The sequence below is a fragment of the Aegilops tauschii genome, chromosome 4 (assembly GCF_002575655.3).
Source record: "Aegilops tauschii subsp. strangulata cultivar AL8/78 chromosome 4, Aet v6.0, whole genome shotgun sequence".
NCBI classification, from domain to species: Eukaryota; Viridiplantae; Streptophyta; class Magnoliopsida; order Poales; family Poaceae; genus Aegilops; species Aegilops tauschii.
In genome coordinates this window covers 328,466,249-328,486,560 of record NC_053038.3, presented here as the reverse complement: position 1 = coordinate 328,486,560, position 20,312 = coordinate 328,466,249, and the positions used below count along the sequence as shown (strand labels likewise).

The 20,312-nt window shown below is 48.0% G+C and overlaps 2 protein-coding genes across 4 annotated transcripts; both read left to right on the top strand.

Annotated features, from left to right (window-relative positions):
- The first annotated feature begins 10,024 nt into the window (after positions 1 to 10,024).
- Positions 10,025 to 11,203, top strand: LOC109758420 (uncharacterized). Its single transcript, XM_020317273.4, has 3 exons — positions 10,025 to 10,255; positions 10,329 to 10,373; positions 10,501 to 11,203. The coding sequence occupies exons 1-3, from the start codon at positions 10,148 to 10,150 to the stop codon at positions 10,993 to 10,995; spliced, it is 648 nt and encodes a 215-aa protein (XP_020172862.1). The 5' UTR covers positions 10,025 to 10,147; the 3' UTR covers positions 10,996 to 11,203.
- A 5,739-nt stretch (positions 11,204 to 16,942) lies between these two features.
- Positions 16,943 to 19,592, top strand: LOC109758417 (uncharacterized). 3 transcript variants are annotated; one of them, XR_012182089.1, is made up of 4 exons: positions 17,216 to 17,303; positions 17,724 to 17,765; positions 17,851 to 17,917; positions 18,202 to 18,365. XR_012182089.1 is itself a non-coding variant. In XM_020317272.4 (3 exons), the coding sequence occupies exons 1-3, from the start codon at positions 17,208 to 17,210 to the stop codon at positions 19,024 to 19,026; spliced, it is 1,314 nt and encodes a 437-aa protein (XP_020172861.1). In that variant the 5' UTR covers positions 16,943 to 17,207; the 3' UTR covers positions 19,027 to 19,592. The 3 variants fall into 3 exon arrangements, 1 of the variants encoding a protein (XP_020172861.1); XR_012182088.1 differs by having other exon boundaries at positions 16,943 to 17,765; positions 18,202 to 18,363; XM_020317272.4 differs by having other exon boundaries at positions 16,943 to 17,303; positions 17,851 to 19,592.
- Positions 19,593 to 20,312: the final 720 nt, after the last annotated feature.

Genomic DNA, 20,312 nt, shown 5'->3' with positions numbered 1-20,312 from the left:
ATGGAACCGAACACCCTGATATTCACTTGATATATGTGGAAGAATTTTGTGGATTATTTAAACTTGCAGGTTTACTCAGAGATGAAACTAATAATAAGGTTTTCCCTTCATCTTTGAAGGGAAAATCATTGGCATGGTATAGGCTATGCGATGATATTGGATCTTAGAATTGGAATCAATTGAAATTGGAGTTCCATCAAAAAAATTATCCTATGCATCTAGTTCATCGTGATCAGAATTATATATATAATTTCTGGCCTCGTGAAGGAGAAAGTATCGCTCTAGCTTGGGGGAGGCTTAAGTCAATGTTATATTCATGCCCCAACCATGAGCTCTCAAGAGAAATCATTATTCAGAACTTTTATGCTCGGCTTTCTCATAATGATCGATCCATGCTCGATACTTCTTGTACTTATGAAGAAGACTATTGAATTCCGGTGGGATCTTTTGGAAAGAATTAAATGCAATTCTGAAGATTGGGAACTCGACGAAGTTAAAGAGTCAGGTATTAAGCTTAAGTTTGATTGTGTTAAATCTTTTATGAATACCGATGCTTTTCAAAAGTTTAGCACTAAATATGGACTTGACTCTGAGATAGTAGCCTCCTTTTGTGAAACTTTTGCTACTCATGTTGATCTCCCCAAGGAGAAGTGGTTTAAATATCACCCACCTGTTAAAGAAGAAATTAAAGAATCGGTAATAGCTAAAGATGAAACTATTATTTATAATGTTGATCCAGTTGTCCCTACTGGTTATATTGAAAAACCACCCTTCCCTGTTAGGATGAAGGAACATGCTAAAGTTTCAGCTGTGGTCAATAAAATTTATATTAGAACACCTAAACCAGCTGAACAAATCAAGGTAGAACCTAGTGTTGCTATGGTTAAGGATCTCCTGGTTGATAATATAGATGGGCATGTTATTTACTTCTCTGATGAAGCTGCTAGAATTGACAAACCCGATGAAAAGGATAAACATAGGTATGTTGTTGGCATGCCTGTTGTCTCAGTTAAGATAGAAGATCACTTTTATCATGGTTTATGTGACATAGGTGCTAGCGTGAGTGCTATTCCTTTTACTTTATATCAAGAAATTATGAATGACATAGCACCCGCTGAGACAGAAGACATAGATGTTACTATTAAACTTGCTAATAGAGACACCGTCACACCTCTTGGGATTGTTAGAGATGTTGAAGTCTTGTGTGGGAAAATAAAATACCCTACTGATTTTCTTGTTCTTGGTTCCCCACAAGATGACTTCTGTCCCATTATCTTTGGTAGACCTTTCTTAAACACCGTTAATGCTAAAATAGATTGTGGGAAACAAACTGTCGGTGTTAGCTTTGGTGATGAGTCTCGTGAGTTTAATTTTTTCAAGTTTAGTAGAAAGCATCATAAGAAAGAATTGCCTAGTAAGGATGAAATTATTGGTCTTGCTTCTATTGTTGTACCTCCTACTGATCCTTTAGAACAATACTTGCTAGACCATGATGATTTGCATATGCATGAAAGAAATGAAATAGATAAGATTTCCTTTGAACAACGTCCTCTGCTTAAACACAATTTGCCTATTGAAACTCTAGGAGGTCCTCCTCCACCTAAAGGTGATCATGTGTTTGAATTAAAACAATTGCCAGACAATTTGAAATATGCTTATCTTGATGAGAAGAAGATATATCCTGTTATTATTAGTGCTAACCTTTCAGAACATGAAGAAGAAAGATTATTGAAAGTTCTAAGGAAGCACCGAGCTGCTATTGGGTATACTCTTGATGATTTAAAGGGCATTAGTCCCACTCTATGTCAGCACAAGATTAATATGGGACCTGATGCTAAACCCGTTGTTGATCACCAACGTTAGTTAAATCCAAAGGTGAAAGAAGTGGTAAGAACGGAAATATTAAAACTTCTGGAAGCAGGTATAATCTATCCTATAGCTGATAGTAGATGGGTAAGTCCTGTTCATTGTGTCCCTAGGAAAGGAGGTATTACTGTTGTTCCTAATGATAAGAATGAACTTATTCCACGAAGAATTGTTACAAGCTATAGAATGGTAATTGATTTTAGAAAATTAAACAAAGCAACTAGAAAAGGTCATTACCCTCTGCCTTTTATTGATCAAATGCTAGAAAGATTATCTAAGCACACACATTTTTGCTTCCTTGGTGGATATTCTGGTTTTTCACAAATACCTGTTTCTCAACCTGATCAAGAAAAGACCACTTTTACTTGTCCTTTTGGAACTTATGCTTATAGACGTATGCATTTTGGTTTATGCAATGCACCTGCTACCTTTCAAAGATGTATGACTGATATATTCTCTCACTTTTGTGAAAAGATTGTTGAGGTTTTCATGTATGACTTCTCTGTTTATGGGAAGTCTTTTGATGATTGTTTAAGCAATAATCTTGATCTAGTTTTGCACAGATGTGAGCAAATAAATCTTGTCTTGAATTGGGAGAAGTGTCACTTTATGGTTAACGAAGGTATTGTTTTGGGACATAAAATTTCTTAAAGAGGTATTGAGGTGGATAAAGCTAAGGTTGATGCAATTGAGAAAATGCCATGTCCTAACGATATCAAAGGTATTCATAGTTTCCTAGGTCATGCTGGTTTCTATAGGAGATTTACCAAATACTTTTCTAAAACTTCTAGGCCTCTTACAAATCTTTTGCAAAAGGATATTCCTTTTATTTTTGATGATGATTGTTAGATGATGCACTTTAGGCTTATAGAACAACATATAAAAATCCCATGGGTATGTCTCCTTATAAAATGGTTTATGGAAAAGCTTGTCATTTGCCTCTTGAGTTAGAACACAAAGCTTACTGGGCAATTACAGAACTCAACTATGATTTCAAACTTGCTGGTGAGAAGAGGTTATTTGATATTAGCTCATTAGATGAATGGAGAAGCCAAGCTTATGAAAATGCCAAGTTATTTAATGAAAAGGTTAAAAGATGGCATGATAGAAGAATCCAAAAGTGTGAGTTCAAAGTTGGAGAATATGTTCTTTTGTACAACTGTCATTTCAGATTCTTTGCAGGGAAACTCCTCTCCAAATGGGAAGGACCCTATGTTATCGAGGAGGTTTATCGATCTAGAGCTATCAAAATAAATAATGTCAAAGGTACTAACCCGAAGGTTAATGGGCAACGAATAAAACATTATATCTTAGGTACGCCCATTAATGTTGAAAGCAATATTATCCAAACTATGACACCGGATGAACACATAAAAGAAACCTTCTGGAACACTCCAGAATCGTGAAAAAATGAGGTACGTGATACGGTAAGTTAACGGACTCTGAAAAATCTGCAAAAATATTTTCTGTCCATTTTGGAATATATCAAAAATTAGGAGAATAAGAAACAACCAGGAAGGCACCCTTGGTGGGCACAAGACACTTGGGCGCGCGTGGCGCCCAGGTGGGTTGTGCCCACCTCGGGTACCTTCCGGACTCCGTTTTTCTTCCGTTTGCTTGTTTCCCAAGATAAAAAAATCTTTATTTACCCGCCGAACCTATTGACCTCCGTATCGCGGAGAAATCTCCTGCTTTCTTTTTCTTGCTGTTTCCTGACAGATCTGAAAATATGTCATCCCAAGACTCGGAGGGTGAGAGCTATGTTGCTGATTATATCGCAAACCCCAAGGTTTATGGGGATGTGGAGCACTATAGTTGGACTCCGGAGGAAGAAGAAGACTATGATCCTAAAAGGGAGGAGGAGACGAGCTCACACGAGGATGAAGCCCCATTGCCTCAACCTAGGGACATGCACGTTGAATTTAAGAAGCCGAGTCTCCCCAACAAAGCAAAGAAGCCTAAGATCCAGTTTACCCCCTTTCGTCTTTTGCAAGAAAATAAGCAAGATTTATGCAAAAGGGTATTGGAGCTTGAGCAGGAAATCAGTGAATTGAAGAGGAGAATTCCATCCTCAAGCGTAAGCTAAGGAAGAAAGATAAACCCTCCACTTCATCAGCACCACCTCCTTCTTTATCACCAAAAGAAAATTGAGTATCGGGTATGGGCACTCCCCTTGGCCTCCACCAAGCTTGGGGAAGGTGCCCCGGTATCGTATCACCCCCACTATCTTTTGCCTTTACTTATCTTAGTTCAATCCATAGTTATCTTTTGCTTTAGATGAATAAAAGTTTAGTTCGATCCTTTCTTTTCGAGAGTTTGATTAGTGATCTGTCATTGTAATCGTGTGCGAGATATATAATAAAGTTTTGTTTGAGTTTTCTTTTCTTTACTTTCATGTTCAATAAAAAGAAAGGAAATAAATGAAAAAGGTCAGATGCTAATCTTATGGTAGGTAATAACACCACATAAGGAAAAGTATAAGTAGAAAATTTTATTGGAGATTGACAAACATAGCATTGGTCAGTGATGCAATTCATGAAAGAACTAATAAGGGAAGAGAAGATTTACATGCAAATACACTATCCTGGAAATCTTTTGTGATTGTGAGCCCCCATCAAAATATTATATGCCAAAATTGTTGACGTTGGACAAGGAAGACAACGTAATGATTTATGTTTGTTCATATTCACATAGAAGTTATATTGTCATAGATCTTTCAACATGTGGTGCTTGCCCCCCATCTTGCTAGCCAAAAATTCTGCACCAAGTAGAGATACTACTTGTGCATCCATAAACCCTTAAACCCAAATCTTATTTTCAAGAGTCCACCATACCTACCTAAGGATTGAGTAAGATCCTTCAAGTAAGTTGTCGTCGGTGCAATAAGGCAATAAAAATTGCTTCTAAAAGTGTTAGATCAATTAGTGTAAGAGAAAATTGAGCGTTGTACGAACTTGCGATGGCAAAGAATAAAAGCGACAGACTGCATAATAAAGGTTGCTATCACAAGGGGCAATATAACGTGACGTTCTTTTGCACTAAGGGATTGAGCATACAAACAAAAAGCGCATGGCAACCTCTGCTTCCCTCTGCGAAGGGCCTATCTTTTACTTTTATGTATTTACTTTCTTGCAAGAGTCAAAGTTTTTCTCTCTATTCCTCTTTTATTTTTCTCTTTTGGCAAGCATCATGTGGTGAGGAAAGATCTAGGCACATATATCCAGTTGGATATGGGTAGCATGAGTTATTATTGTTGACATCACCCTTGAGGTGAATACGTTGGGAGGCAAAATTATAAGCCCCTATCTTTCTATGTGTCCGGTTGAAACATTTTGCTCATGTGTATGCGGTGAGTGTTAGTAATCATAGAAGACTATATGATGGTTGAGTATGTGGACTTGCCTAAAGGCTCCGATACGTGACCCTTCCTGAAAAGATGATGAATTATAGTTGCAAAGTTGACTGAGAACATAGGTTGTCGGTTTCCACTAGAGTTTATGCTTTATACTTCAATGTTGTGATGAATTGTTACTTATTCACGAGAAGTCTATGATAAAAGTTCTATGATAAAAGTTTTATGTTAAAATTTGTTGCTGTTATAATAATTTACATGATGCTTCTATGTCCGTATTTTGTTTTTATCTACACCTCTCTCTCTAAGCATGTGGACATGTTTTCCGATTTTGGTTTTCGCTTGAGGACAAGCGAGGTCTAAGCTTGGGGGAGTTGATACGTCCATTTTGCATCATGTTTACCTACTGTTATTTATGATGTTTTTATGCATAATAATTCTTTTTGGAGTAATTCTAATGCCTTTTCTCTCATAATATGCAAGGTTCACACAAAGAGGGAGAATTCTGGCAGCTGGAAATCTGGACCTGAAAAGGCTACGTCAGGCTACCTATTCTGCACAACTCCAAATGAGCTGAAACCTCACGAGGAATTTTTATGGAATAAATAAGAAATATTGGAGCAAATAACTACCGGAGGCGGCCGCTTGGTGAGCACAAGACACCAGGGCGCGCCATGCCCCCCAGGCGCGCCCTGGTGGGCTGTGCTCAGCCTAGCCCACCTCCGGTGCCCATCTTCTGGTATATAAGTCATTTTGACCTAGAAAAAATAAGGGTGGGACTTTCGGGACAAAGTGCCGCCGTCTCGAGGTGGAACTTGGGCAGGAGCACTTTTGCCCTCTGGCGGAGCGATTCCGCCGGGGGAACTTCCCTCCTGGAGGGGGAAATCGTCGTTATCATCATCACCAACAACTCTCCCATCTTGGGGAGGGCAATCTTCATGAACATCTTCAACAACACCATCTCCTCTCAAACCCTAGTTCATCTCTTGTGTTCAATCTTTGTACCGGAATCTCAGATTGGTACTTGTGGGTGACTAGTAGTGTTGATTACATCTTGTTGTTGATTAGTATACGGTTTATTTGGTGGAAGAAATCTTGTTGCAAGTAAGCATGTTCAGATCCAATATGCTATTTAATACCCCTCTGATCTTGAGCATGATTATCATTTCTGAGTAGTTACTTTTGTTCTTGAGGTCACGGGAGAAATCTTGTTGCAAGTAATCATGTGAACTTGATATGTGTTCGATATTTTGATAGTATGTATGTTGAGATTCCCTTAGTGGTGTCATGTGAACGTCGACTACATGATACTTCACCATATTTGGGCCTATGGGAATGCATTGTGGAGTAGTTATTGGATGATGGGTTGCGAGAGTGACAGAAGCTTAAACCCTAGTTTATGCGCTATTCCGCGAGGGACCGATTGGATTCAAAAGTTTAATGCTATAGTTAGAATTTATTCTTAATACTTTTCTCGTAGTTGTGGACGCTTGCGAGGGGATTAATCATAAGTAGGAGGTTTGTTCAAGTAAGAACATAACCTAAGCACCGGTCCACCCACATATCAAATTATCAAAGTAGTGAACACAAATCAAACCAACATGATGAAAGTGACTAGATGAAATTCCCGTGTACCCTCAAGAACGCTTTGCTTAACATAAGAGACCGTTTTGGCCTGTCCTTTGCCTCAAAAGGATTGGGCTACCTTGCTGCACTTTTGTTACTATTACCGTTACTTGCTCGTTACAAATTATCTTGCTATCAAACTACTCTGTTACTTCCAATTTCAGCGCTTGCAGACAATACCTTGCTGAAAACCACTTGTCATTTCCTTCTGCTCCTCGTTGGGTTCGACACTCTTACTTATCGAAAGGACTACGATTGATCCCATATACTTGTGGGTCATCAGCCCGTAAGAGGCAGCGGGGAGGCAGCGAGCGAGATGGTGCAGGGGCCTCTCCAGCGGCGCTGACGAGCTCGGCGATGCGGTCCAGCCAGTCCTCGTAGAGGTCATCGGTTGGGTGGTAGCGTAGAAACTCGCGTGCCATGAGCAACGCAGCCTGCACATTCGCCGGCCCGCGGCGAGCATGGGAAGACGAAGCAGCTGCCGGAGTCAGCGATGGAGTGGCGGTGCGCCCACCATGCCGCACAGAAGGCTGCATCGACGAAGCCTGCTGCTCATGCACCGCGGGGCCGGTGGCAGCGTTAGCCGCAGGCGATGGGGAACGATGGGGGGGCATCGCCCGCAGGTGCTGACTGGGCGACGCGGGCAGCGAGGGCTGCCCGACGCTCAGCACGAACTCGACGAGCGTCAGCCATGAGAGCAGCGGAACAGTGGCAAATCGACCGGCGGGAGAGAGGCTCCGACACACCTCTACCTGGCCGCCAAATGTCGGATTCAGGGCCCCGCAGACCCAAGAAAGATTCAAACTCTGGGGTGCGTGCGAAGAACTCAATCTCCCCAGCCTACCAACACGGCGCTCTCACAGCCTAGCTCGATGAACTGGAAAAGGAAAGGGACACTACAGTTTACCCAGGTTCGGGCCACCTTGCGGTGTAAAACCCTACTCCTGCATTGTGGTGGATTAGCCTCGAGGTGGGCTGAGGATGAACTAGTACAGAGGAAGAACTACCTCAGGAGGTGTGTTCTTGTGTTTGTGTGAGCTGGTGAGGGTTCGGATGGTCCGATCCCTTTCTATGGTGGTGGCTAGGCTATATTTATAGTGGCCTTGGTCCTCTTTCCCCAAAATGAAGGCGGGAGGGGATCCCACAACGGCCAAGTTTGAAGGGAGACAAATAGTACATCTTATCCTGACGAAAGGTGGTCTTCGCCTGCAAAGCTTCTAGTCTAGACGTCGTGGTGGGCTCGGCGATGACCTCTGTCCTGCCTTCCTGGCGGTCTTGGTCTTGTAGCACGGGAATGGAAACCTTTGGTTGATTTCTCAGGACCCCGCGTCTGCGCTTGCCTCCTTAGTACCAAAGAGGAAACTTGTTGTACTGCGCCCGCTGGCGCTCGCCTGGCCTTGGTCGTCATGGCTTGCGTCACCTTAACCTCACGAGGTGGGTGCCTGCATAGGAATCTCCGCTCCTCAGGAGCCGGCCTAGGGAGGCCGCTTCCTCTGGAGGTCTTGGTGTCGTCCGCCTCGCAAGGCTTGCCCCCCCGCAAGGGTCTTGCTTTGTCGATGCTGGAGATGGGTCGTACCAGGCCGTTGATGGAGCCACGTCGTGGGCCGCAGGCAGGCGAGTCTGGGTACCCCGGTTCCCAGAACGCCGACACCTTCTGCAACACCATATGATCCTAGCGTGCGGGTTCGAAAGTTCGAAGGCACAAATGTAGATCAATTGAGATATTCTCAAGTGATTGGTTCACCGATGTACCTAGCTTGCGCTACTCGTTCGGACATCTCATTTGTTGTATGCAAACTGAGCCGGTTTGTTTCCAATCTGAGAGATGTGCATTGGCATGCTGTTGAGGGAGATGGGCATGAGACCCGGGTAAGTTGCCATGGGGGTAATCCAACCTATGTGGTCGGAGATCCCGTGAATTAGGACCTATGAAAACAATCCAGCGGTCCAGTGAGGAGAGTGTCCTTACTAACCCACTCCGTTGGAGATGCAATACTCTCGTAATCTGTAAGATATACTGACTTTTGTCTTAATGTGTTCCAAAGCTTGTGCAAGCAAGATGCTGCTCTATAGAGCATTCTTTGGAGGAACACACCTACGTGAGCCTGACTGCTGGTCACAGTCTATGAGATTGGGTAATCTTTAGGAATCTCGTCCATTGTTCAGTTGTGAAGAAGTCTAATCCTGTTGCTCTAGGTGGAAGTTCAACTTAACAGTCTCCACTGAAATTTCTGATATATCAAACATTGTTTGGAACAGTTGACAAACTTATATGCCTCGAGATCCGGTGGGGGATTGTTGCATCATAGATGGGTTTTAGGCCCATATGAACAATGATTCCTGGTTAATCTTGAGGCCTATGTAGGTATATTGCAGGTGGTAGAAAGTTTAATACCATCTTGCTAGTTGAGGAGAGTTGAGACCCCTTTATAAGAGCTGCTCTACCACTTACCATTGGGAGCTTGGTAAGAGGAGTGGTACACGCGCGCTCCTCCTCCACCGCCCGCCTCGCCTCGTCACGACGCGCGCGCCGCGGGTTGCGGGTATGAGCCGAGCTGCCTCCAGAACCCTGTCGTTCGAGTTCCCGTCCGGGAGAACGGCAATAAGATTTTTGGGGAGCGTCTCGACGCCACTGCTCCCGATCCGTTCCCGTCACCGATCGCCTCTGCTTTCACTATTTCCCCCGCATCGACTCATGACTGACGAGGAAGCCACCAATAAGAAGGCCTCGGCTGATGCCAAGGCTGCCGCTGCCACCCCGCATTGGCCTGGCCAACCGGAGGGTATGACTCGTTCATCCCTTATTTGCTCGTTCATATGTGGCCATATATATGTTGTTCATAAATGCTTCGGTTCTATGTACTTTACGTGCTCACATGCTTAGGTATCGATACGAGATGTATACCGTATTTGCCATGTTTACTGAATATTTCTGTATTAGATTAGTTGAAAATGTGCTAATATTTTCAGCCTGATGTAACGCACGATGCTGATATTTTGCAAAGAGGATCACCGGCACGTGTTGTGTTTATTCACAGCTGGCACCGTTAACCGAAGAAGTGTAGCGTGATCCATCGGCTTTGGGCTTGGGACTTGTTCTCGCGGTGGTCTCGAGGGGGCGGCATATGAGGCACTGACGTGCGGGGACAGCTTACTCCACGCGACGGTGCGGCCCCTCTCCTCTTCCATCCCCATTTGCATTTGCGCACCCCACCTTGGACGCGGAGGGGCTCACAGCACCCATTCCGTCCGTGAGAGAGAGAGAGAGAGAGAGAGAGAGAGAGAGAGCGCGCGCGCGCGGCGATGACGAAGCTACCGGCGGCCGGTCGGCCGCGGTTGACGCTGGAGGACTACGTCCTCTTCTTCACCACCCGCAGCGGTCGAGACCTTACCGTCGACCAACTCAATCAGGTCGGCCCCTCCTCCATCTGTCTCTCCGCGCCCATGTCCGCCGCCCTCCTAACTCCTCCTGCTGGCGTCGCAGATCCTCTTCATGCACGGCTTCAAGAAGTTCTACAACTCCAACAAGGTACCCCTCCACAGCCCCAAACCCTCTCCCCTCTGCTGGACAATTCCCTCCCCTGCCTGTCATGCCCCCCACCCTGAGAGCGAGCTAACGATTCTCTGATTCTCTCCCCTACATTCGTCGATCGCAGCCGGTGATCGTCGACGCGCTCAACTCGCTCGACCTACTACGCCCGCGCCGCGCCACAGTCAGCATCAACGCCGTGGCGCCCCCGCCGGGCGCCGCGGGCCCCTCCGCGGCCCAGCTCTCCACGGAGGCCGTGAAGCGCGACATCCAGGACCTCGGCTGGCGCGAGTGCCCCATCGGCTCCGTCCTCTCCGTCCACGCCGGGGCGACCTCCTCCTCCTCCGTGCCGCTCGCCACCATCCGCCCGGGCTCCGCGGCCGTCGTCCAGCGCGTCTCCCCTCCGAGCACACTCAGCGCCTCCTCCAGCCTGCCTCCCGCGGCGCCCGGCGTGGAGGGGACCAGGAAGCGGGCCCTGAGGGGCCAGGGGAAGGCGGCGACCAAGAGGAAGGAGAGGCGCATGAGGGAGCTGCTCAGGCTCCCGTCCATCGAGGTCCAGGACATTCCCGACGCCGCCGGCGCCGCCCAGGGCAGCAGCGGCGGCATTGCCTCTGCTGTGTGATTTGTAGCGTGGTTGATTGAAGCAGCGTGGAACTGACGGTTGATCTGGTGTGCTTTGTTCTTCGCTGCTTTTGGTTCGGTGGTGATCTGCAGTACTAGTTGTAAATTAATCTTAATTTTACTGGTTGTGTTAATGATGAGAACCATGTTGCCTGTTCAAGTTAACCGCGTTGATATGCTATGCGTTTTGTTTCTTGCTGTTTTGATAATGAGATGCGTCTGCATTTTGAAATTTCTGATAGTGGTTGCTCAGCGTTGTTGTTTTGAGCGAGTCCTTGTCGTTCTGAATCTACTTGGTGGCTCGGTTCAGTTCAGCGAGGCAGAGAGAAACTGCGTCTCTCTTTTATTGGCGTGTAAAGTTTGCGCGGTGGGATAATGACGTAACGGTCTGATCTAGCTCGCTGTGATAATAATCTGGCTGTGCTAAACTGCTACTCCCACTGTAACGAAATATAAGAGTGTTTAGATCACTGGAGTATGTTGACTGAATTTGTAATTTGAGTAAGTCAATTTTGTGGGTGAAGGAATGGATTAGAGGAGGATGAAAGATGGAGGAAGAAGAAAAAAGGATGACCGTTAGATCTTAATGTAATGACCCAACAAATCTACTTATACAAAAAATTTAGGTTAGTGTATGACTTGAGAGTGGCGCTCGTATTTGGTGGAATGCAGAGCAGGCTCTCGGCGAGGAAGAAGTGAACATGCAGACGTGACCAAAATTCAAAATCCACAGCCAGCATCAGAAGTTGAGAACCAAAGGATGGGAGGGACACTTTTGACGAGTCTTGACCGGGCCTCCCAAGTTTGCAGAGGCAGGCTCAACTCAACTTTCTTCCATTGACCTTGAAAGCTGAATAAAACTGTTGCTTATTGATGATTTGGTGCGACATACAAGAGTATATAAGAGGGTACAAACCGACTTGGGGTAGGGGTACAAAACTGACTTGGACTAGAAGTCGTATACCATAATGACTACTCTAACATCCCCCCCGCAGTATCAACGGCAGGCTCGACGACGTTGAGACTGAAACAGATATCTTGAAACGGCTTAGTAGGCAGTGCCTTGGTGAAAATGTCAGCAAACTGAGCCGTAGAGGGAACATGAAGCACCCGAACCTGACCAAGAGCAACCTTTTCACGAACAAAATGAATATCAATCTCAATATGCTTTGTGCGTCGGTGTTGAACTGGATTGCTGGTCATGTAGACTGCTGATATGTTGTCACAGTAGACAATAGTGGCCTGCTCAATAGGCCTGTGTAGCTCGGAGAGTAACTGCCGAATCCAGATTGTATCTGCAACGGCATGTGCCACAGCGCGATACTCAGTCTCGGCCGACGAACGTGAGACTGTAGCCTGTCTTTTCGAAGACCAAGAAATCAAATTATTACCAAGAAAAACACAAAAACCGGAAGTGGACCTTCGAGTGTCAGGACAACCAGCCCAGTCTGCATCAGAGTATGCGGTAAGCGAGTTTGGAGAAGAATTATTGAGGTGGAGACCATGATTGAGAGTTCCTTTTAAATACCGAAGAATGCGTTTAACATGATTATAATGAGAACCCGGGGATCATGCATATAGAGACATGCTTGTTGAACAGCAAAAGAGATTTCAGGACGAGTAATGGTGAGATATTGAAGAGCACCTGTTAGGCTACGATAGAGAGTAGGATCGGAAAAGGGTTCACCGGTAGCCGAAAGTTTAAAACTAGTATCGACAGGAGTGCGAGATGATTGACAGTCAAGCATACCAGCACGATTAAGAAGATCAAGAATATACTGGCGTTGGGAAAGAAAAAGGCTGGAGGAATCGCGAACAACAGCAATGCCTAAGAAATGATGAAGGAGTCCTAGGTCAGTCATAGAAAATTCAGATCTAAGAAGAGAGACAATATGATCTAAGAACTTTTGAGAGGAGGCGGTAAGAATGATATCATCTACATAGAGAAGTAAATAGGCAGTGTCAGAAGTTTGATGATACACAAAAAGAGAGGTGTCGGAGAGAGATGGAGTGAAGCCTATTGTTTGAATGAAGGAGGAGAAGCGTTGAAACCAAGCTCGTGGGGCCTGTTTAAGACCGTAGAGAGATTTCTGAAGAAGACATACATGAGTTGGAAAGGATGGATTTTCAAAACCCAGAGGTTGCTGGCAGTAGACAGTTTCTTGAAGGGAACCATGGAGGAAAGCATTTTTAACATCAAGTTGGTGAATGGGCCATGAAGAGGAGACATCAACACTAAGAACGGTGCGAATGGTGCTAGGTTTAACAACAGGAGAGAAGGTTTCTTCGTAATCAATTCCATGTTGCTGAGAAAAGCCACGACAAACCCACCTGGCTTTATATCGTGAGAGGCTCCCATCGGAGTGGAACTTTTGGCGAAAAATCCATTTGCCAGAAACAATATTTGTATTGGGAGGACGAGGAACAAGTTGCCAGGTGTTGTTTTGAAGTAAAGCATTATATTCTTCTTGCATGGCAGCGGCCCAATTGGGATCAAGTAGAGCAGTTTTGTAATTCTTTGGAAGAGAAGTGAGAGATACGGAGGTATGAAGGTTTAGGCGGTCTTGGGGTTGATGAAATCCTGATTTGGCCCTAGTATGCATGCGATGATCATTAATCGGGGCTGCTGTAGGAATAGCACGAGGGGGTAAGGTGGGTACTGGTGAGTCCGGCGCAGCGGAAGAGTCGGACGAAGGAGTAGGGCTGGGTGGTGGAGTGGGAGCAGAGCTGGGTGGTGGAGTGGGAGAAGGGGCCGGGGGTGTTGGGGAGGGAGCAGGGGCCCGGGGTGTTGGGGACGTCTCGGGTGGGGGAGTGTATGGTTGGGATTGGCTATGGTGGGTGTTAGTGGTGGTGGTGATAAGTTGTGTTCGGCATGTAGGGGAGTATATAGTTGGAAAGGACGGGGAGAGGGGGTGTTTGCGGAGCTAGGGGTGTTGGATGGTGTAGTTGTGTGTTGTGAGAAAGGAAAAATGTGCTCAGCAAACGTGACATGACGAGAGACATGAACGTGTCCGGTGTGAAGGTCGAGACAGCGATAGCCTTTGTGCTCGTCAGAGAAGCCGAGAAAAGCACATGGGATAGAGCGTGGTGACAATTTATTTGCAGAAGTGGCGTAGGCATTGGGAAAACAAAGACAGCCGAAAACACGAACCGCGGAGTAGTCGGGGTGGGAAAGAAAGAGGGAATAATAGGGAGTAGTGTTGGGTTTCGTTTTAGAAGGTCGAATATTTAGAAGGAAGGTGGCCATGTGTAGGGCTTCAGCCCAAAACTTGGGAGGCATAGATGATTGAATGAGGAGAGTGCGAACTATATCATTGAGGGTGTGAAAAGAGCGTTCTGCTTTACCATTTTGAGGGGATGTGTAGGGACATGAGAACCTAAGCAGGATGCCATGTTATAAGAAGAAAGTACGATTTTTAATGTTATCAAACTCGCGACCATTGTCACATTGGATAAAGCGAATTGGGAGGAAGAAGTGAACAGACACATAGCGTTGAAAATTAAGGAAAAGAGAATGGACCTCGGATTTGTTGCGTAGAGGAAAAGTCCAGACAAAGTGGGTGAAATCATCTAGGATAACAAGGTAGTATTTAAAACCCGAAACACTTGCAATGGGAGTGGTCCATAAATCACAATGTATTAATTCAAAGGGATAAGTGCTACAAGAACTAGAGGAACTAAAGGGAAGACGCACATGTTTGCCTAATTGACAAGACTCGCAAAACACAGAATTATGAGAGTCCCTATTACATGGTATGGTAAATTCACTAAGCATGGAAGCTAAGACGGCGGGGTTGGGATGGCCCAAGCGACGATGCCAGAGATCGACGGAGGCCAGCATGGATGTTGGAGGGGTGGCGGCAGGAACTCCATTAAGAGAATAAAGATCACCGGAGCTATTGAAGCGAGCGATCTCGGCCTTGGTCAGGTAATCCTTCACAGATAAACCAAAAGGGTCAAATTCAGCCGAAACTAGATTGTCGCAAGTAAATTGGCGAACAGAGATAAGATTTTTAATGAGGGCGGGTGCAACTAGAACATCGCGAAGTAAAAGAGGTTTGGTGGAAGAGGGAAGTTGAGCCTGACCAACACAATATATAGGAATAGATGATCCATCTCCAAGGATAATGGAAGGGATATGAGATTTAGTGCAAGAAGATAACCAATTACTAGATGCAGACATATGACTAGAGGCCCCTGAATCAAAGATCCAATCCATACCTGAGTTTCCTTGTGCAGCAAAGTTATTCATGGCCTGGAGAAAGGCAGCTTGATCCCAGCTCGGCGTCGCAGGTGAGGGTGGCGTCGGAAGCAGTGCCGGCGGATACGATGCTGAAGGCAGTAGGGCCGGCTGGGGAGTGTAGTAGGCATTGGCCAGCTGTGGTGGGGGTGGAGTCGGGAGCAGGGCCGGCTGAGGTGTGTAGTAGGCGCCGTCGTCGCTGGTGTAATGACCATAAGGAGCATACGTCGGGGCGGCGTGATAGGCATTGGCCGGCTGTCGGGGGTTGAGAACCCCGGGAGCACCAGTAGGCGGTCGAAGGCCGGGTTGCCAGGCACCTGAGTATGCCGGCGGAGCACCGAGGGTGGACGGAGCGGACCAGGGCATGGGCCATGCTTGAACAAGCCCCGTCCAAGGATCATGAGGAGGCCGCCATGCAACCGCAGATGGAGCACTGGTGGGTGGTGCAGGACTCGGTGCTGGTGATGTCGTAGGCGGAACCGAACGAGTCGACGGCGGTCTGTAGATAGGGTTTTTGCCGCGGTAGTTTGGACTAGGACGCCAGCCTGGGGGCGGTTGAACAGATGACGATGTGGACGTCCCGGTGGCAGGAGCCCGCCTGGAAGGCGGCGCTGGTGTAGACGACAGAGGAGGACGAGCCGCAGCATGAAAGACCTTGGGGCGAGAGTCCTTGCGAGCTTGTGTTTCCGCCGCGAGTTGTAGCAAGGAACGAACTTCAGCGAAGGTAGGAGGGGGCCATATCATCGGTATGAACGAGGCTTGCTTGTCAAAGTCTTCGCTGAGGCCGACGACGACGATATTGATTAGCTGTGAGTCGCTAACTGTATCGCCGAGTTCGCGGAGCTCATCACCAATGGTCTTAACGCGCTGGCAGAACAGGTTCACCGGGGCGTCTTCTTGCACCATATTGCGAAGCTCGGTGTGGAGAGCGTTTTTCCGAGCGTCGGTGTTGCTTTGGAAGAGCTGACGGAGGGAGTGCCAGATGTTGGCAGCGGTGGCGCCGTCGTGATCGAGCATGTTGAAGATCTCGGTGGTGATGCGGGTGTAGAACCACTGGACAATCGCGAGATCGTCTTTCAACCATTGCGGATCATCGGGGCGGGGAAGACAGTTGGCGGCGACATGCGAGCGCAGGTTGCAGCGGCCGAGGTGGAGATCGAAGAGATGTCTCCAATGGTAGTAGTTGTGGGCGGCGAGATCAAGAACTATGGGGATGTAGGGGCTGACGTCGGAGATTGTGTCAGCAAGAGATATTGGTGCGGCGAGGATGGGTGCAGGGTAGTTTTGTGGAGCTATGGTGAGGGCCGAGAGAGAAGCGGCCGCGGCGTTGGCAGCCTTAGCGATGAGTGCGGCCCGGCGCTCGAAGTAGCCGGGCGGCGGCGGCGGCGGCGGTGTTGGCGGAGCCATACCCTAAACCCTGGGACCGGTATCTGATACCATGAAAGCTAAATAAAACTGTTGCTTATTGATGATTTGGTGCGGCATACAAGAGTATATGAAAAGGTACAAACCGACTTGGGGTAGGGGTACAAAACTGAATTTGGACTAGAAGTCGTATACCATAATGACTACTCTAACAGACCTGACCTGACCTGACCTGATCGGGCGAAAGCAAAAGAGAAATGGAACAGCGTCGTGCCTTTGGTTTATCTGCTTTGCAGGCAGGCGGGCGAGGGAAATGAAACCGCCCACCAACAAACAGATGCCCCATTCAATTCCTTCATCCCTGCCCTGCCCTGCTCTGCGGTAACGTACCGCGTCTCTCTCTCTTTCTCTCACACACACACAGCGCTTCGAGGCAGCACCAAATCTGCACGTAACGTGCCGATCGAGCGTGTTGGCCCGCCGTGACAAAAAGCAAGGCCATAAGGGGGGAGAGGGCAGGGGAACCTTGCCTGACGGAAGGGGAGAGAGAGAGAGAGAGTAGCAGCGGGAGGAAGGAGGACGGAGAAGGGGGAGGAGAGGGCGCGGCCATGGGGAAGGAGAGATTGGCCCTGACGCTGGAGAGGTACCACCGCTTCTTCGTCGATCCCTACGCCACCCGCCTCACCACCGCCCACCTCAACAACGTACGTGCTTGCTAATCCACCCACTCTCAACTCTTAATCTCATCTTTTTTTTTTGAAAAATATTCTCAATCTCATCTGCTTCTCTAGTTTTGGTCCCAACTTTCTCGTTGATCGTCCATGTTCCTGAGTGTATGATCCTGCCGTTCTTCTTTCATGTATTTCATTTTTTTATTAGGGATTGATCTTTCATGTCTTTTTCGCCATGTTTAACTGAATCTGTTAGTCCCCTCTTTCATTTTTAACCAATATAAATACTACTAGGTGGTACTACTGAATATTGTTCTTCTTCTTCCATTTTTGTTAACTGAATCTGTTGTTATGTTTATTTATTTTTGAGATCCAGTCTCTTATATTATGTGATGATATATGTGATGTGTTTCCTCTCCTCTCTGCGCGCGACTCTGCCATGGCCGCTTGCAGATCATCTACATGCATGGTTTCGCCAGGCTCCACGGCAAGAAGGTTTTCTTCCATCTATCTATGTAATCTTCGCCTTTTGCTTTGCTCCGCTGCCGGTGTGATTGACGGGATGGAGTTGCCCTTGCAGTCCCAGATCATGGACCACATGGTGGGGCAGGTCGACCTGCAGCCGCCGCGCCGGTCCACGCTGCACGGTGGCGCCGCGCTCGCGCCGCCCTCCGCCGCGCGCATCGCCGCCGCACAGGCCGCGGCCGACGTCGACGCCATCGGCTGGGCGGAGTGCCCCATCGGCTGCGTCACCGCCTTCTCCACCTTCGCTGACCCGCCGGACCCGGTGGAGCCCATGCCCCCGCCCGCCCACCACATGCTCGCGCTGGCGGTGCCCCTGCGCCGCCCGCGCTCCAAGAGGACGCGCACCTCCCCCTACCAGCGCCCTGCCTCTGCCGCGTCCAACACGGCCAAGGTGAAGGAGGAGGAGGTCATGGAAGAGGAGGGTGAGGATATGTCGTTGGCGACGCCGTCGCCGCCGCGATGGATGCGCTCCCCTACCCCGCCACCTCCGCCCCCGTCGCCCACGCCGCGGCCACAGACCGTGGTGCCTCCGCCACTATGGATGCGCTCCCCTACTCCGCCACCTCCGCCCCCGTCGCCCACGCCGCCGAGCAGGGGCCAGCCTGAGTTGGAGCCGACCCTCTCCCGACCACCAGGCTTCGGCTCCCCGCCGGAACCATGCAGGAGCCGGCCTACGCAGGAGCCGGTCCTCCCCACACCACCACCACCAGGCTTCGGCCCGCCGCCGGAACCATGCAGGAGCGGGCCTACGCTGGAGCCGATCCTCCCCACACCACCACCACCAGGTTTCGGCCCGCCGCCGCAACCATGCTGGAGCCGGCCTACGTTGGCGCCGCCTCCTACCCCACCACCAGGCTTCGGTTCGCGCCAGGTGGCGCCGCCTCCTCCGCACCTGTCCTGGGGCTTGCCGATGCCACCGCCGTCGGGCCCAGGAGCGCCTACGTTCACGCAGCATCTTCAGCCTGCAGGTCCGGCACCACTCTGGCGCTCGCCGATGTCGCCGTCTTATCCGGCACCGTGCTGGGGCGCGCCGGCGCAAGCGCCCTGGCGCTGGCCACATCCACCGCCGCGCTGGGCACCACCTCATATGCTGCGCCCGCCGCCGCCACCCTGGGACTGCATGAGGCCGTTTGCACCCCCTATGCCGCCGCAACATCCGCCGCATTTTGAGATGCAGCATACGCCACCGGCACCGGGGGCTTGCTCGGGCAGGCAGGTGATTTACTTCTAGGGACTGCTCTCGTACCGCATTTGCTGTTACGGGTTTGCTATTTCACATCTAGATATGAGATATTATCTCACATCTAACTCCCTTATCCTTAATTTTTTTTCTTTTAAAGTCTCCCATTGATTTGTTTTGTCCCAAAATTCCCGCATAGGCTAATCTTACGGTTGTCCGCGTTCGAGCTCGAGCGTGCTGTGCTCGCGCAGCCTGAAGCCTAACGTGCGTGCATCGTGGCAGCTTGGGCTGGCCCACGTGTGTGGCAGCGTGGGCTGTCTTTGTCTGTTTTCTTCTTCTTTTTTTTGTCTATTTTCTGAACTGTCTCCGTTCGCTACATCCTTTGCATTTTCCGAGGCCTTTTATCTTTTTTTTATTTTTTTATTTTTTCTCCCACTGCGATGCTATGAATGCATATATGTCATATGTTGCGTGCATGCACCTCCTTTGTGTGTATATACCGTACAATTGTTGATGCATGTTTTTTGTTGTTGTTTCGATTTTTGTGTTCATTTAAGTGAATCATGTACCGAATTGCTAAAACTCATATAGATGAGTTTCAACGATGTTTCATCTAAGTTCCAGTCCATTTGACCAGTCGCTATTAATTTCGTGCAATTTTTTGATCGGGGTTGTCTAGTCCCGCGCATCCGGTGTCACTCGCCCATTGTCTATTTTGCGGCTCATCACACCGTGCGTTTTTTTGTTGGGCCATTCTTTGTGGTTTGTTTTTTCTGTGTTGTAGTTGAAAAGACAAGTTGTTTGTATAAGTCGAAGAGATGAGCTGGCCGCTGGCTCATCAGTTCTTCTCATATCTCTCTCTCATTCCTCTTTGTCTTTGGAGCAGAGGTAACCCGAGGATGGATGTGCTTTTAAACACTACAATGACAGGCAACAACTTTTTTTGTCAAGTCTAACCCTAATATGTAAGAAGCCCGATCTTTTCTTGTCCTACTTTGTGAGTACACAACTTGGCCTGGCCCATTTTTTGTCCCAGTTGTAACTCCACCCTCAACACGTAACTGGGGACCCCGACCACTTTTGTCCCAGCTGCAAGTCCACCCCTGACATGCAAGTCCACCCCTACAAGCCCATTTTGACTTGTAACTGGGCATGTGTTTCGTCTTTCATCCCAACTACAAGTCGACAATTGACTTGCAATTGGGCCTCTAGTTTTGTAGTTGTCCTAGTTGCAAGTTCATCTTCCATTCCCAACTGGGTTTATATTTCTCCCATTTGCAAGCCCACCCTCAAACTTGCAACTAGGCATGTTTTTGTTTTTCATCCCAGTTGCAAGT

Bases quoted from the DNA above. Each gene is read 5' to 3' on its own strand.
- LOC109758417 (XM_020317272.4), top strand. From the start codon at position 17,208: ATGGGGAAGGAGAGATTGGCCCTGACGCTGGAGAGGTACCACCGCTTC. The intron at 17,304-17,723 runs GTACGTGCTTGC...GGCCGCTTGCAG, and splicing joins CCACCGCCCACCTCAACAAC to ATCATCTACATGCATGGTTT. The intron at 17,766-17,850 runs GTTTTCTTCCAT...TTGCCCTTGCAG, and splicing joins CCAGGCTCCACGGCAAGAAG to TCCCAGATCATGGACCACAT.
- LOC109758420 (XM_020317273.4), top strand. From the start codon at position 10,148: ATGACGAAGCTACCGGCGGCCGGTCGGCCGCGGTTGACGCTGGAGGAC. The intron at 10,256-10,328 runs GTCGGCCCCTCC...CTGGCGTCGCAG, and splicing joins CCGTCGACCAACTCAATCAG to ATCCTCTTCATGCACGGCTT. The intron at 10,374-10,500 runs GTACCCCTCCAC...CGTCGATCGCAG, and splicing joins AGTTCTACAACTCCAACAAG to CCGGTGATCGTCGACGCGCT.